The 16,557-nt window shown below is 50.1% G+C and overlaps 1 protein-coding gene across 1 annotated transcript; it reads right to left on the bottom strand.

Annotated features, from left to right (window-relative positions):
- Positions 1 to 7,094: 7,094 nt before the first annotated feature.
- On the bottom strand, positions 7,095 to 9,108 carry LOC109746893 (AAA-ATPase At4g25835). The gene has a single exon (XM_020305993.4). It carries the CDS (start codon positions 8,893 to 8,895, stop codon positions 7,348 to 7,350), a length of 1,548 nt encoding a protein of 515 aa, XP_020161582.1. The 5' UTR covers positions 8,896 to 9,108; the 3' UTR covers positions 7,095 to 7,347.
- Positions 9,109 to 16,557: the final 7,449 nt, after the last annotated feature.

Here is a 16,557-nt window from a genome sequence, read left to right as displayed (position 1 = left end):
CGAGGTACTCTCCTTCACCTCCTTTGGTCGAATCTTTCCAATAGACAAGTCTTGGATTGCTTCCGAAGGGTCTTTATCCCCTACATCAATTGGCAATTGCTCTACTTGCGAGCCGTTAGATTCATCAAACTTCACATCTACCGTCTCTTCAACCTTTCGGGTGAAACTGTTGTAGACACGGTAAGTGTGAGAGTTTGAGCCATAACCAAGTAGGAAACCCTCATGAGATTTAGGAGCAAATTTAGAATGACGATGCTTATCAAGAGTGTAACACTTTGAGCCAAATACTCGAAAGTATCCAACTTGGGGTTTGTTACCGGTGAGGAGCTCATATGCCGTCTTGCCGAGTAGCTTGTGAAGAGTCTTATCCGTGTGCGCGGTTGAGGAAATTGGACAAGCAATTTGTTGCATGACAAGCTGTCTCAACCGCTTCCGCCCAAAAGTGTTTTGGAGTCTTGTACTCATCAAGCATCGTTCTTGCCATCTCAATAAGAGTTCGATTCTTCCTCTCAACAACTCCATTTTGTTGAGGCGTGTACGTAGCCGAGAACTCATGTGAAATCCCTTCTTCGTCAAGAAAGGTGTCCACGTTTGTGTTCTTGAACTCCGTTCCATTGTCGTTGCGAACCTTCTTGATCTTCACTTCAAATTGATTTTGGGCCTTCCTAGCGAAGCTCTTGAAGATCTTTTGGACCTGAGATTTATCATCAAGAAAGAACACCCACGTAAATCTGGAAAAATCATCAACTATAACTAGACCAAATGAGTTACCAATGAGACTCTTATAGGCATTGGGACCAAAGAGATCCATATGAAGTAGCTCGAGCGGTCTTCTCGTGGTCATAATGTTCTTCACGGGGTGGCTTCCTCCAACTTGTGTTCCTGCTTGACAAGCACTACAAAGTCTATCCTTGTCAAATATAACATCTTTTACTCCAAGGATATGATCACCCTTAATAAGCTTATCAAGATTTCGCATGCCCACATGACCTAACCTTCTATGTCACAACCATCCTTTCGAAGATTTAGCAATAAAGCAAGTTCTAGGTTGAGCCATTTTAGTGAAATCAACAATGTAAAGATCACCTCTACGGATACCGGTAAAGACCATTTTATGATTATCTCTACGAAACACTTGGCAATCTACTTCAGTAAATAGGACGTTGAAACCAAAGTCAGCAAGTCTAGATACGGAACGTAAATTGTAGCCAAGCGATTCAATGAGCATAACATTTGGTATGGAGCTATCATGTGAGATGGCCACCTTACCAAGGCTAACCACCTTACCCTTTGAGTTATCACCGAAAGTGACATACTTTAGAGGGCCGTCGTTTTCAGCAAGCTCACGAAACATATCTTTGTCTCTGGTCATATGATCAATACATCCACTATCAAGGACCCATTCCTTTCCTCCAGCCATGTAGCCGCGAAGATTAGCCATAAGACCAAAGTGTCTCATCGCATCATCAAGATCATAGTCACCATCATCATTCTCATCATAGTATCCATGTTCAACATTGTCATGTGATAGATCAATTCCTAGAGAGAGTGATTCATTAGAAGTATGACCGTAACAATGTTCATCTCTATGAATTCTAATGACTTCGGAAATGATATTGCTAATAATTCCAACATTTCCTTTGGCACACATGAGATCACGAAGCTCAAATAGACAATCATCAAACTTAGGATCACTAGTACTCATCCTATTCAAGGCAATAGACTTATGGAGAATCTCATCTAGATTTTTCAAGGAATAATTTGGGAATCGTTCCTCTAGAAATCTCCATATGGTGTAAGCACAATCTAGAGTAGGTAAGCTAGCAATCAAATTTTTAGGCAATCCTTTTACAATAAGATTGATAGTTCTAAGATTGCGAATCATGTCAAGATCCTCATCGGGTGTGGGATGCAAAGGATCAACAATGCGAGCACAAGGAGTAGTAATGTACTTGGTCAAATGATATTCATTGAAAATCTCAAGCATCTCATTTTTCCACTCATGAAAGTACTCTCCATCAAGTATAGGCACTCTATGTCTAAGACTCCCCAACGTAGACTCATCCATCTTCCAACAAAGGTGTTTAAACCAAGGCAATGGAGACCAATGCTCTGATACCAATTTAAAGGATCGAGAAGAGGTGTCTAGAGGGGGGTGAATAGACTCTTAGCAAGAAAAGTTGCAGTTTTTAAATTCTTTAAGTTGAAGTGGAGTTTTAGCACAAGTTCAAACATTCACAATACATATCAAGCAAGCATGAAAAGAGTATATGAGCAGCGGAAAGTAAATCATGCAAGTTGCAAGAATGTAAAGGGATGGGATTGGAGTGTGCAAACGCAATTGGAGACACGGAGATTTTTTATCCGTGGTTCCGATAGGTGGTGCTATCGTACATCCACGTTGATGGAGACTTCAACCCACGAAAGGTAACGGTTGCGCGAGTCCACGGAGGGCTCCACCCATGAAGGGTCCACGAAGAAGCAACCTTGTCTATCCCACCATGGCCATCGCCCACGAAGGACTTGCCTCACTAGGGTAGATCTTCACGAAGTAGGCGATCTCCTTGCCCGTACAAACTCCTTGGTTCAACTCCACAATCTTGACGGAGGCTGCCAAGTGACACCTAGCCAATCTAGGAGACACCACTCTCCAAAAGGTAATAGATGGTGTGTTCATGATGAACTCCTTGCTCTTGTGCTTCAAATGATAGTCTCCCCAACACTCAACTCTCTCTCATAGGATTGGATTTGGTAGAAAGATGATTTGAGTGGAAAGCAACTTGGGGAAGGCTAGAGATCAAGATTTATGTGGTTGGAATGGAATATCTTGACCTCAACACAAGTGTAGGTGGTTCTCTCTCAGAAAATGTATGTTGTAAGTGTAGGCATGTTCTGATGGCTCTCTCCACGAATGAAGAGTGGGTGGAGGGGTATATATAGCCTCCACACAAAATCTAACCGTTACACACAAATCACCAAACTCGGTGGGACCGAATTATAAAACTCGGTCGGACCGATTTGGTTCATAATGTGACCGTTAGGCATTTCGGTGGGACCGATGTGCTAGGGTTAGGGTAAAGCCTTATCTCGGTTGGACCGATTACACAAACTCGGTGGGACCGATTTAGGTAATAAGCAAAACAGAGAGTTGGCCAAGCAAACTCGGTGGGACCGATTTTATATTTCGGTGAGACCGAAATTAATGCAACAGGCAACAGAGAGTTTGCAAGCCCATCTCGGTGAGACCGAGATCCCATCGGTGAGACCGAATTGATTAGGGTTTCTGGCAGTGGCTATGTCATGTGAACTTGGTGGCGCCGGATAGAAAGTTTCGGTGGGGCCGAGTTTGACTTTTGGTTTGGGACAAATGTGGATGTGAGAAAGTGGTTGAGGGCTTTGGAGCATTTCACTAAGCACTTTGAGCAAGCAAGCCATTAATCAACACCTCATCCCCTCTTAATAGTATTGACTTTTCCTATGGACTCAATGTGATCTTGGATCACTAAAATAGAAAATGTAGAGTCTTGAGCTTTGAGCTTGAGCCAATCCTTTGTCCTTATCATCTTGAAGGGGTTCCACATCCTCTAGTCCACTCCACTCCATTGTTGAACTTATCTGAAACATACTAGATGAAAACATTAGTCCGACAAGAAATATGTTGACATTAATTACCAAAATCACCCAGGGAGCACTTGTGCTTTCACCCGTGCCCGTCGATGCCGTTGCCGTCACCGTCTTCAGTGGCCGCCAGTGTCGTCGTCGTCGCTGACGAGGTCGACGTAGGCCGGCGGCGTCCAGAGGTGGGCCGGCGGTGCGTGGTAGACGGGGGCGGGCTGGACGGCGGGAGGTGCCTGCACCACCTCCTCACGTGGCGACGCCTCTCGCTCCGGTGACCGCGGCGTGGTGATGCACCAGTTCACGCCCACGGCGGCGGCCATCTCCAGAGCAGTGCACGACCAGCCCCACCCCTGGCCCACCAGGCCCGGGTGGAACGTGGCCACCGGCTCCTCCTCCATCGCCTCCTCCGCGGCCACCATCTCCAGCTCGGGGATGGCTACCTCGCCGGCGGCGGAGCGGGCCATCATCTCCTCGATGCCCTCCCATTGGCGCTCATCGTGCGTGTACAAGGAGTCCTCCAAGACACGCGCCATGAGACGGGCCTCCTCCTCCGCTGTCATGCCAGGAGGTGGTGGTGGAGATGGAGATGGCGAAGGCAACGGCGTGGGCGTGAGGCCGCGCACCCGCCTACGCCCGCGCTCCTGGGAAGCAAGCGCTGCGCGCTCCCGATGTGGCCGCCGCGGCCCAGACGCCGTGCCGGCGAAGAAGGAGGCGCGCCGCACGTCGTGCTCGTCCCTGAGCCAGGTGTCCCAGAGGACGGAGTCCGGGGCGTACCTGTCGTCGTAGTACAGGTCGTCGGGGAGGAGGCGGCGGCGGCGCTCGATCTCTTCACGGCGTGCACGGTCGCTCGTCGAGATCGGCACACGGTCGGCGGACAAGTGCTAGTTGTTGGGGAGGTGGACGTCGCTCCAGGGGAGCGGCGTCCTCGTCTCCCAATAACGGCGGCACACATCCGCGCGGATGTAGTGCTGGTCGCGCTCGCCGGCGGACGTGGGGTCGATGGAGAACGCGGGCGGCGCGGGGGCCCGGCGTGGTGGTGATGCGGGCTCCTCCTTCTTCACGGAGCCGGCGCGGCGCCCCGACGAGGAGCTGGCCTCGCGGTCGTGCTTCCCCTTGCGGCCCGGGTTCCAGAAACCCATGGCTTCGAGGTGGCCGGCCGGCGAGCTCGAGGACGGGGGAGGGCTAGGGTTTCGCGTTGTCGGGTTTCGAGGAGGCCGCGGGATGGAGTGGGGCAGTGTGGACGACGACCGGTCCACGGGTTTCCCATTTTAGAAGGACGGCGACCTTCCACTGGGCCGATGACAGGTGGGGCCGGCCGCCCGTGCGCATTGATGTTGGCAGGTGAGAGGTAGGTGACCGCCCCGCCACGCAGGCAGACGCGGACGAGCGGCGCGTCTGTTTGATGTCCACGGCGACACAAATCCGGCGCAAGTTTGCGCTCGAAATGGGTCGGCCCGGACACAAAACGGACCAAATGGGTCCGGGCCGTCGCGCGCTGGGCCGATCTGTTTGTTCGTTTTACTTCAAACGGACGGGGCCGGACAGAATGGGGTCGCGCGGTGGGGTTGGCCTTAGGCTAAAAAGAACCGGTGCAAGTATATCAAACAAAAACACCGGGCCAGCGCAGATGCCACGGTGGCACGGTCAACAACCATCGAGAAGGCCGGGGGGGGGGGGGGGGGGGGGGGAGGACGACGACGACGAGAGAGCTCGGCCGTCCGCAGACATCGTCGTCGCGTTACAGCACACCGGATGCTATGCACACTCGCGCCGGACATCGATCCGCCGAGCCGGCCGCGCTCGCACCGAATCCCTGCATCTTTGAGCCGAGCATTGTGAGCGGCCCGTCTCCAAAGGCCGAAGCGCACCACGCGACCCCGAAATTCCGATACAGCCATGGCACGAAAGCAACGGTCATCATCAGGTTTTACCACCCGGGGCTGCTTATGCCATCACATCACACGAGCGACACCGATTGATGCGACTGTTCCGCAGCGACGTCATGGGCCGGTGGACGTAAAAAAATTACTACGGCGATCAGGTGGTAAAACCGCGGCGGCAGAAGCTTTTGTGCATTGACCGTGCCTTGGCGGGTCGCGCGAAGTTACCTGGACCTGGGGAGCAACGAGCACCGGAGTTACTGCTGGTGTACCACCTGCAGCGTTGACGGGATTCATGCCGACGATTAGGAGGAGGAGGACGCGATGTTTCTTTGCATTGACCGAGACGACTCGACCCTGCACGCTAATATCGGCACGCAGCGTCCAGGCGCGAGGCGTCAATCAATCCACCGTGCGCCAGCGACGTCTGATTTCTCAGTCCCCTCTGCGCGCCAGCGCCAGGAGGCTGAGGTTGATCCTGATGTGGCCTTGCCTGCCCAAACCCTGGCGCCTCCAGGGCGCGCGCCGGGCCAGAGCCCGCGGACCGGGCGGGCCACAAACAACAGTTGGCGCCGTCCTCGGGGCAAGAAGAAGGGCACCGCCATGGCCAGCAAGCGACAAGCGCGGGCATGTGCGCGCGATCTCACGGCACCAGAGCGACGCATGTGCGCGCGATCTCGCGGCCGCCGCATGAGACACGATCACGGTCTCACACACGGCCGCCCGTAACGCCCCGCGATCAGAAACGGCTAAGGACCAGGAAAGTACAGCGAGGCAGCGGGGGAAAGCCGAAAGCGGCACCCTTTCTGCTGCCCAGGGAGCAAAACAGCAAATCCACATGCTTACCACCCGGCCGGCCTAATCCGACTCTCGCCCGCGGAAAGGGAATAAGATATCGGGGGATCAGGGATCCCTGATGATCATCATCATCATGATATACCCTCTGATTTTGCAGGCACATGGAATCGAGTGAGGGAAAAAATAACAGAGAATGTCGAGCAAGAGAAGGAAAAATAACGGAGAATGTCACGCGAGGAACATGCGTAGATTCTGATTCGAAGACGCCGGTCGGTTCCTGCCCATAGCTATCAACTCCTGGTTTGTTTCTACTATACAAGAAAAGATCAACACTTATTAAGTGCACGACGGCAGAACGCACAAAACACAACAAAATACAGTCGTTTTCTAGTCCGTCCTGCGTGTAGAAAACAGAAGGCCAGGGCGTAGGGGGAGGCTCATACAGTGCCTGCAGAGTACAGACCCATGATCCAACTCCACGGGCGAGGCATTATTTTTCTCCGAAAGCGTTGAGCTGGAGCCCGCGACGGTTGCCTTGGATACGTGCGCCACAGGGGATCCAAAGAAGAGACGAACGTGCACATATCCAGGCTTGGTAAGAGGCCATAAATTAATCCGAGGCCCTACACAAAGCGCAGAAACCCTGCCCTGCCGGCCTAGGGAAAACGTGATGTGCCTTCGAGCACTGTTGAATCTGCACCAACTGAACACGACCTTCTCATGCACAAACAACAGGGAGGGAGGCGCACGCCAAACAAGCAGAGCATGGGTTGCACATGCCACGCAATGACACCAGTGTGAGCCCTCAAACATCTCTTTCCTCTTACCATAGAGCATACCAAACAAACTCAAGAGAATTCATCTAGGAGTGCCACTACTTGCTACTGCAAACATCGAATAACGGAAGAGGAAAGACTATTTTTCCTTGCATTGCGTTCTCCACTCTCCAGTGAAAAGGGAGAAGAATATCTCGCGTGACCGAACAGGGAAATTTTGAACCCTTCGCTTTCCCTCTTCCTGTCCCCCTCGGCGCGGCGCTTGGCTTGCAGTCTCACAGCTGTTTCTTGGCATCCGTCTCCTCGTCCTGTCCGTCCCCGCAGCTGTTCTTGCCGGCCGGCCCTTTCCCTTCCTTGGGGCTCTCCAGGGCCCTCTTTTCCTCCTCCTCTTCGTCGTTGTCCCTCGGCGCCGCCGCCGCCGCCACCTTGCCGCCGTCGAGCCGCCGCTTCTCGGCGCGCGCTTTCAGGACCTCCAGCAGCTCCTCCATCGCCCTCTCCTTCCCGTTCCTCCGGTTCTTGATCAGCACCTCGCTCACGTCCGCCGGCGTGATCTCCGCCGCCTCGATCCATTCCTCCAGCCCCCGCATCACCTCGGCGCCGTCGTCCGCAGAGTCTTCGAGACAGAGGTAGTTCTTGAGGAGGATCTTGAGCGCCGGGAACGTGCAGTAGCTCATGAAGACGTGCATGTCCATCCGGCCGGAGCGGAGCAGCGCCGGGTCCAGCTTCTCGATGTGGTTCGTGGTGAAGACGAAGATGCGCTCCGACCCGCAGCACGACCACAGCCCGTCGGTGAAGTTGAGCAGGCCGGAGAGCGTGATCGACCGCCCCGACGCCGCCCCCACGTCCTGGTCGATCGCGCCGTCGAGGGTTGACCGCGGCTTCGGCGCCGGGGGCAGGGCCGCCCGGTTGGTGAGGTCGACGGAGCAGTCGATGTCCTCGATCACGATGATGGACTTGGACGTGGTCTTCATCAGCAGCTTCCGCAGCTCGGCGTTGCTGCTCACCTCGGTGAGCTCGAGGTCGTACACGTCGTACCCGAGGAAGTTGGCCATGGCCGCGATCATGCTGGACTTGCCCGTCCCCGGCGGGCCGTACAGGAGGTACCCGCGCTTCCAGGCGCGGCCCGTGCGCTCGTAGAACGAGCTGCCGGCGGCGAAGTCGCGGAGGTCGGCCATGATGGACGCCTTGCGCTCGGGGTCCATGGCGAGGGTGTCGAACGTGCTGGGGTGCTTGAAGGGGACGGGGTCCCAGGGGAGGCCGCGCGAGTCCATGGCCCCGCCGCGCGCGTTGGTGTAGAGCAGCCGGTCCTGGCTCCGGCGGCGGATCTCCTGCGCCGTGGCGAGGATGTGGTCGAGGTAGGCCGGCAGCAGCTTCTCCCGGTCGCCGCGGCGGATCCGGAGCGTGAACCGGCGCTTCTCCTCGGGGAGCGGGCGCCAGGAGAAGCCGGGGGACTGGCGCGGCGCCACCACGTGCTCCCACGTGACGGCCGCGCCGCGGAAGGCGTCCACGACGCGGTCGCTGGCGGCGAGCCCGAAGGTGAAGGAGGTGGCGTTGTGCGGGCGCGTGAGGCTGAGCCGGGCCCCCGACGCCGGCGCGGCCGTACTGCTGAGGTAGAGCTGCACGGCGTCGTAGATCTCGTTGTTGCTCATCCCGTCCGTCTCCGTGACGTCGAAGTAGCAGTAGGGGGAGAAGGCCCGGGTGAGGCGCCCGAGCAGCCGGGCCAGCGCCGCCCGCAGCTCCGCCGGGAACACGGCGTGCAGCACCCCTTGCAGGAACGCCAGCGCGCCCATGAGCGACGCCAGCATCGTCCAGTACTCCTTCATGGTCGCTCACTCCGCCTCTCTTGCACCCGGCCTGGACCTGGAAGAAGAAACGCGAGGGGGGATGGGAACCGACTGAAACGGGTTACTGAAACGGCGAGGTTGGCCTTGGACAAGTTTTCCAACGAAGGGTCAGGGGGGCGAGGCTTTTATAGGAGGAGACGCTGAGATGAGCTGGGGACGAAGGATTATTTTAGGGGAAAATGAAAGATGAAGCCTTGTGTGAGCTCCATGGAGTAGGCCATCGCCTCAGAGCAAGGTCGCCATCGATGGAGATGTGGTATAATAAATTATTGGAAGTATAGGCAGGCAATGCAGCGAAGAAGGGGTGGGCATGCATGCACATACCATGAGAGATCTTCACTCTGGACCGAGAGGGGGATCTGGACCTGCATATGGATCCTGTTGGGTTTGGTAGATGGTTGAAAACAAGGATGAAGATGAAGCAAAAACTTTCCGCTTTTTGGAGAAAAAAGAGAATTGGGGAGGAAATTGGAAAACAGAAATAGAAATAGATTCTTTTTTACAAACGGAACCGTGTTTTTCGGAAACGGAAAACGGAACGAAAAGTCCAACAATATAGATGAAAACGGAGCGGAAACGCTCCGCTTCTCCAGTGAAAAAAGGGAAATGAAGGGGCGGAAATAGAAACGCAAATTTTTTCGCGGAAACAGAAACAAAACAGAACCGTGTTTTTCGGCGGAACGGACACGGAAACTGCACTTTTTGTTTTCGTGAATATGGAGTTTCCCTGTTTACTATAGGTCTACGGCTATTTGGCAGCTCAACCATCGAATAACACACAATGACACACAGTGATCAGAATAACTCAAGTGAGGCAAACTTCTACTAGCATGCACGAATTTAACGAGTCTATACACAATTGTCCTGTACTACCATAATACTATATTAAGTCGCTAACCTAATCATATTGTTTTTGTAGCCTCGTTAACAATTGATTAAGTTTGTTGGTTTTCTTGTATTTTCTTCATGATTCAAGGGGTTCAACACCCATTGTCATTGCCATGTCCGCTCCATATTCGCTCTGTCTTTGTTTCCGATAATATCTGCTTTTATATTCCGGAGATTTTGTATTTGTTTCCTCTTTCACAAAAAAAATGGTAGCACCCAATCCCATTATTTTTCGCTCCGTCGTCATCCTTAGCTGACAACATAGTATTTTTCTTTGTTGAACCTTGGAGGCATTGGGAATTCGAGATCAGTGTGCAAAATCTACTAAGGGCCTTTTTTATTCGCTATAGGAATAAAAAAAACATACTCCTAGTAGGATTACAAGGTCATGGACATATTCATCGAAAAAGGCTTTCACCCCGCTTTACCGAAAAAGACTTTCGCATCAGAGTATCTGGACCATTATGAATTTTCTGCATGTTTCTTGTTTGATTTGTAGAACTGAATCTTAAGATTTTTTTTATTAATTTAGACAAATCGTAGGATTGCGTTTTATCTATGGTGCAATGACCCATTTTTAGTGTAATATAAATCCTACAGAATTTGAGTAGACACGACACTACAATCCTGCAATTTCTATTTATGTTGAAAATTGAAAATCAGACAAATCAAAAACACCCTTAGGAGTTCCTTATGGGGAAGTTGATGGATACCCCTCTTGTAAAGACTTTCTTTCTTGTTAAGCGCAGTCAGCACATCTTCACTCCATCTTGACCAGTTCGTCTATGTCACCTGCATATATTTTTCAACAATCTAAATATAGCAATGCCCTTAATTTGTTCCAATTGATTGCACATACTAAACTTGGGTGTGGTGGTTGATACCATATAAACTGCACACCTTACAAATCTAGTATGGTTTAAAACCCCAATCCACATGTTCCCTTAAGAACAATTTGTATTTGCACTTTGTACATCAAAATGATATGTGAGTCAAGTTAGTCTAGGGTTTTGTTCTTGAGTAAATTAACCTCATGGCAGCTTACCCCGTATTAAATATCCTACCACGTTTATCCCTTAAAAGCAAATGAAACATGAACATAAGCACATAGTCCACTACATAATTTAATCTCTACTACTAAATATTGCGGATCATCCACAACAACCTTCGCCACATAGGCATCATCACCGTGCTCTGCCTTGAGCCAAGCCTCGACCTTGCGGTACTCCTTGTCATCACGAGCGACGGCCTTAACTTAGGGGAGAGGAAGGCCGCGTAGGGGGCATCATCACTGAAATGGATCTTCGCCCGGCTCCCGAAGTAGCGAAGCGCCATAGAATCCTACACATGGGGCGCCTCCTCCTCGGTGTTGAAGGTGCTAAAGCACGCACACACACTCTTGTTCCTGGATTGCAGATCTTCAACGCACAGTTGTCCGACGACCGGAGACTTATACCATGCTACGACAAGGAGGAGCTTGAGGGCGGAAAACGACAACGCGAAGGTGGTTCTGACATCTCATGCGGCGGCGGAGTAGCTCAACAGGCGGGTGCTACATGTGAGCTGCGTTGGGGTTTCCTCGAAAAAGAGAGGATGATGCAGTACAATAGAGATAGGTATTTTCCTCAGTTTTGAAACCAAGGTTATTCATCAAGTAGAAGAATCAAGCAACACTATGTAAATAACAACAAATACTTGCAACCCAACGCGTAGAGGGGTTGTCAATTCCTCAATGGTTACGAGTAAGATTAAGCGATATAGTTTTTGATAGATAGATCAAACAAAAATGAAAAAATAAAATTGCAGTGAGATATTTTTTGTTTTAATATATGATAGAAAATAGACCCCCGGGCCATAGTTTTCACTAGAGGCTTCTCTCACAAAAATAGCATACGGTGGGTAGACAAATTATTGTGGGGTAATTGATAAAAAACAAATAATTATGACGATATCCAAGGCAATGATCATGTATATAGGCATCACGTCCGAGACAAGTAGACCGAATCTGCATCTACTATTATTACTCCACACATCAACCGCTATCCAGCATGCATCTAGTGTATTAAGTTCATGAAAGAACGGAGTAACGCCTTAAGCAAGATGACATGATGTAGACACGATAAACTCACTTATGAAATAAATCCCATCTTATTACCCTTAATAGCAACGATACATGCGTTTCATGTCCCTTTCTGTCACTGGGATTGAGAACCGCAAGGTCGAACCCATCACAAAGCACCTCTTCCCATGGCAAGATAAATCAATCTAGTTGGCCAAACCAAACCAATAAATCGAAGAAGAAATACGAGGCTATAACAATCAAGCACAAAGAGTTCATAGCCAACTCAAATAATGTTCATGGATAGATCTGATCATAAACTCACAATTCATCGGATCCCAACAAACACACCGCAAAAATTCATTACATCAAATATATCTCCAAGAACACCGAGGAGAACATTGTATTGAAGATAAAAAAGAGAGAAGAAGCCATCTAGCTACTAACTATGGACCCATAGGTCCGTGGTAAACTACTCATGCGTCATCGGAGGGCAGCAAGGATGATGAAGAGCCCCCTCCCCCCCTGATCGAATCCCCCTCGGGCAGAGTGCCGAAAAAGGCCTCTAGATGGGATCTCGTGGTTCTAGAAATTGTGGCGGCGGAAAAAGTATTTCGTGGACTCTTCTGTTGGTTTCAGGATTTTAGAGAATTTATAGAGGCAGAGCTAGGTCAAACGGAGCCTCGTGGGCCCCACCACCCATCAGGGCGCGCCTGCCCCCCAGGGAACGCCATTATGGGTGGTGGGCCCATGCTCCCACATCTGGTCCTTTCTAAAAAGTTTCGTGGTATTTGGACTTCGTTTGGTACTGATATTCTGCGAAACCAAAAACAAGCAAAAAACAAACTGACACTGGGCACTAAGTTAATAGGTTAGTCCCAAATAATTATATATAATTGCTTGTAAGTGTATATAAAATATCCAAGATTGATAATATAATAGCATGAAACAATAAAAAATTATAGATACGTTGGAGACGTATCAAGCATCCCCAAGCTTAATTCCTGCTCGTCCTCGAGTGGGTAAATGATAAAAACATAATTTTTGATGTGAAATGTTACCTAACATATTTATCATATATTCTTTTCTTTTGTAGCATGGATATTTGGACTTGAATGATTCAAAGTAATAGTCTATAATTTGACATGAAGACATCAATACTCAAGCATATCAACAAGCAACCATGTCTTTCAAGATATCAATGCTAAAGAAAGTTATCCCTAGCCCATTATGCTCAATCATTGATCCATTCATAGAACACACTCAAATATTAGTTACATCCAATACACAAGTATGACAATAGTGTTCCCTAGTTGGTGCTTTTATAAGAGAAGATGGAGACTCAACATAAAAATAAAAATTGCATAATAGTAAATAGATAGGCCCTTCGTAGAGGAAAGCAGAGATTTGCAGAGGTGCCAGAGCTCAAGTCTTAAATTAGGGATAAAAATATTTTGAGAGGCATGCTATTCCTGTCAATGAAAACGACCGAGAATTTCCAATATCTTCCATGCTAGACAAATTATAGGCGGTTCCCAAATAGAAAGTAAAATTTATTTCCTTTCCACCATTCTTTGACAATCCATGGCTGCCGTATCCACGGGTGCAATCCATACCAACACTTTCCAAGGAATTTATTATCATAGTGTTTTTTTTAATTCGGGACTGGGCAGCCCTGTTACCAGCCACACTCTCGTGCAATGACAAGTGAATAAACACTCATCGTGAGAATAAGATACCTAGCATGAAAAATATTGGCCACCCCCTATCGCTTCATGAGCGGTACAAGCACACAAAACAGAAATTCATTTTGAAAATTAGAGTTGGCATATGCAAATTTACTTGGAACGACATGGAAATACCGCATATAGGTAGGTATGGTGGACTCATGTGGCACAACTTTGGGTTTTAGGAGTTGGATGCACAAGCAGCATTGCCGCTTAGTACAAGTGGAGGCTAACATATAGATTTAGAAGCGACCAACCAAAAAATGAAAACGGTCATAAACATGCATTGAACATAATTAACACTGAATAATGCACCATAAAACATCTCCAACGTATCTATAATTTTTTATTGTTCCATGCTGTTAAAATATTAATCTTGGATGTTTTATATACATTTACTAGCAACTTTATATCATTTTTGGGACTAACCTATTGACATAGTGCCCAATGTCAATTGCTATTTTTTGCTTTTTTTTACTTTGCAGAATATCAATATCAAACGAAGTCCAATTGCCATGAAACATTTTGGAGATTTTTTTCTCGTGATAAGAGACCCTGGAAGCTTCTGGAGCACACAAGAGGAGGCCCGTGGGGCCCACTAGACACTAGGGCGCGCCAGAGGCCCCCGGTGCGCCCTGGTAGGTAGTGGAGCCTGAGGGAGTCCTGGATTAAGGGGTCCTCGGATGGTCGAGCTATGTGACATGGGCCAGACTAATGGGCCGCGAAGATACAAGATAGAAGGCATTCCCCCGTGACCGGATGGGACTCTCCTTGGCGTGGATAGCAAGCTTGGCGGCTAGTCGTGTAGTTTCCTTTCTCTGTAAATCGACTTTGTACAACTCTGGCCCCCTCCGGTGTCTATATAAACCAGAGGGGTTAGTCCATAGAGATAATCACAAATCATACAAGCTAGACATCTAGGGTTTAGCCATTACGATCTCGAGGTAGATCAACTCTTGTAACCCCAATACTCATCAAAGTCAATCAAGCAGGAAGTAGGGTATTACCTCCATTATGAGGGCCCGAACCTGGGTAAACATCGTGTCCCCCGCCTCCTGTTACCTTCGATCTTCAGACACATAGTTCAGGACCCCCTACCCGAGATCCGCCGGTTTTGACACCGACATTCGTACTTTCATTGAGAGTTCCTCTGTGTTGTCGGTAGAAGGATCAATGGCTCGCCTTGTCGTCAATGACAAAATCACCTCTCGAAGGGCCCTAGTTCCTGGGCAGATCCTCCAGATCGGCAGTTTCACCATCGGCGCCCGCCCGGCCGTTAAGCCCAAGGCGGTCCCCCGGATTGCCAAAAAACATCTCTGCATCAACCCCGAAAGCGTCGATAAGATGGATCTGGCAGATATCTCGTCTTTGAATGAACTGCTAGATCGCGTCGCCGCCCTGGGGGTCGCAACAGATTATGATCTGATTGGGCTTAAACCCGATCAGAGGGAAATCAGGTCCCCACCTGTCACCCACCTGGTGACAGTTGTGGAAGAGCAAGTTGAGGATACCTCTCCTCCTATGCTAAGAACAAACTATGTTCGGATCTCCGAGCCCTGCGAGCCGGACACCCATCTTTGAGAAGAGACCATCTGTCCTCCGAACAGAGAACCAGGTGTCGAGCCTAAAAACTCCCAGGACACTCCGGATCCTAGGCCAGTGGCCTCAGAAATTCTTCATAGTCTGGATTCCACAGTGGGTCAGGGTTCGGATTTAAGCCCACCCGCCCACCACAAGCAATACTCACCAAGCAATTCCGGTCCCCCGGACATATGCGACTTAATGTATGTGCGGCAGCAACCTCAAGAAACAGTCCATCACTTTTGGGCTAGATTCCTACTTGTTAAAGACAAGATCAAAGATTGCTGCGACGACGATGGGATTTCAGTGTTTTGCCACAACTGTATGGACGAGGGGATCCTCAATGCCCTCAACCGACGCTGCGTGCTGCACTTTGTAGATTTGGCACACATAGTACAGAAGTACGGCGCAATGGAAAGCGCCTGGAAAGCCCAGACAGCTCGGTGGGAACCACCGGCCTTTAAGCCCCCACCGGTCGGGCAAAAAGGATGCACCCTCATGGGGCACCTAATCATCACTCCACGGTCAAGAAAATTAAGCCCTTAACAGGAACAGAACTGTCCTTGATGAATGGCTCGAAAAGCCTTGTCAAATACACACGATGCCAAATTCCGAACCAACACATAGCCTTCGGGCATGTTGGATACTCCGGCAGGTGGCTAAGAGCGGTGAGGCCATCCTCACCAACACTACCCCAGAGAAGTACTCCTCGGAGGATAACGATCTCAATGTATTTATGGTCTTCGAGACCTTTTCTTCAAATAACCGGTGGAAAAGGGCGCTCCGCGACCTCACCGAAGTTAACCAAGTAGCCGCACTAAATCCTTGGAATGGCATGGCGATAACTTTCAACGCCACTGACGAACCACGGGACCGGTCAGTCCGAGCACCAGCCCCTTTAGTTCTAAACACAATTGTGGACGGCTTTCGGCTCACTAAAGTGCTCATGGACGGTGGCAGCGGACTGAACCTCATCTATGAGGACACGCTCGACAAAATGCAAATGGACAAGAGCCGCATCGAGCAGAGCAGTACAACCTTCCGAGGCATTATCCCCAGTCGAGAAGCGCGATGTTCAGGAAAAATTAAACTTGATGTGGTATTCGGCATGCCGGAGAACTACAGGTCCGAAGAGTTAATCTTCCAGGTGGCACCTTTCAACAGCGGATATCACGCACTGTTGGGGCGAGATGCATTCACACGCTTTCAAGCCATACCTCATTACGGGTACACGAAGCTCAAAATGCCCGGGCCCAATGGAGTTATCACTATCACCAGTGATCCGGACATAGCACTCCGCGCCGAAAACAAAACCGCATCCTTGGCCCTCGAGGCACTATCCGAGGCCCTTGTGGCCGAGGAGCTCACAGCTCTGCGTTCCACAGT

Source organism: Aegilops tauschii, chromosome 5 (genome assembly GCF_002575655.3).
Source record: "Aegilops tauschii subsp. strangulata cultivar AL8/78 chromosome 5, Aet v6.0, whole genome shotgun sequence".
NCBI lineage: Eukaryota > Viridiplantae > Streptophyta > Magnoliopsida > Poales > Poaceae > Aegilops > Aegilops tauschii.
The sequence above is the reverse complement of the archived record's forward strand: the minus strand, read 5'-3'. Positions and strand labels throughout refer to the sequence as shown.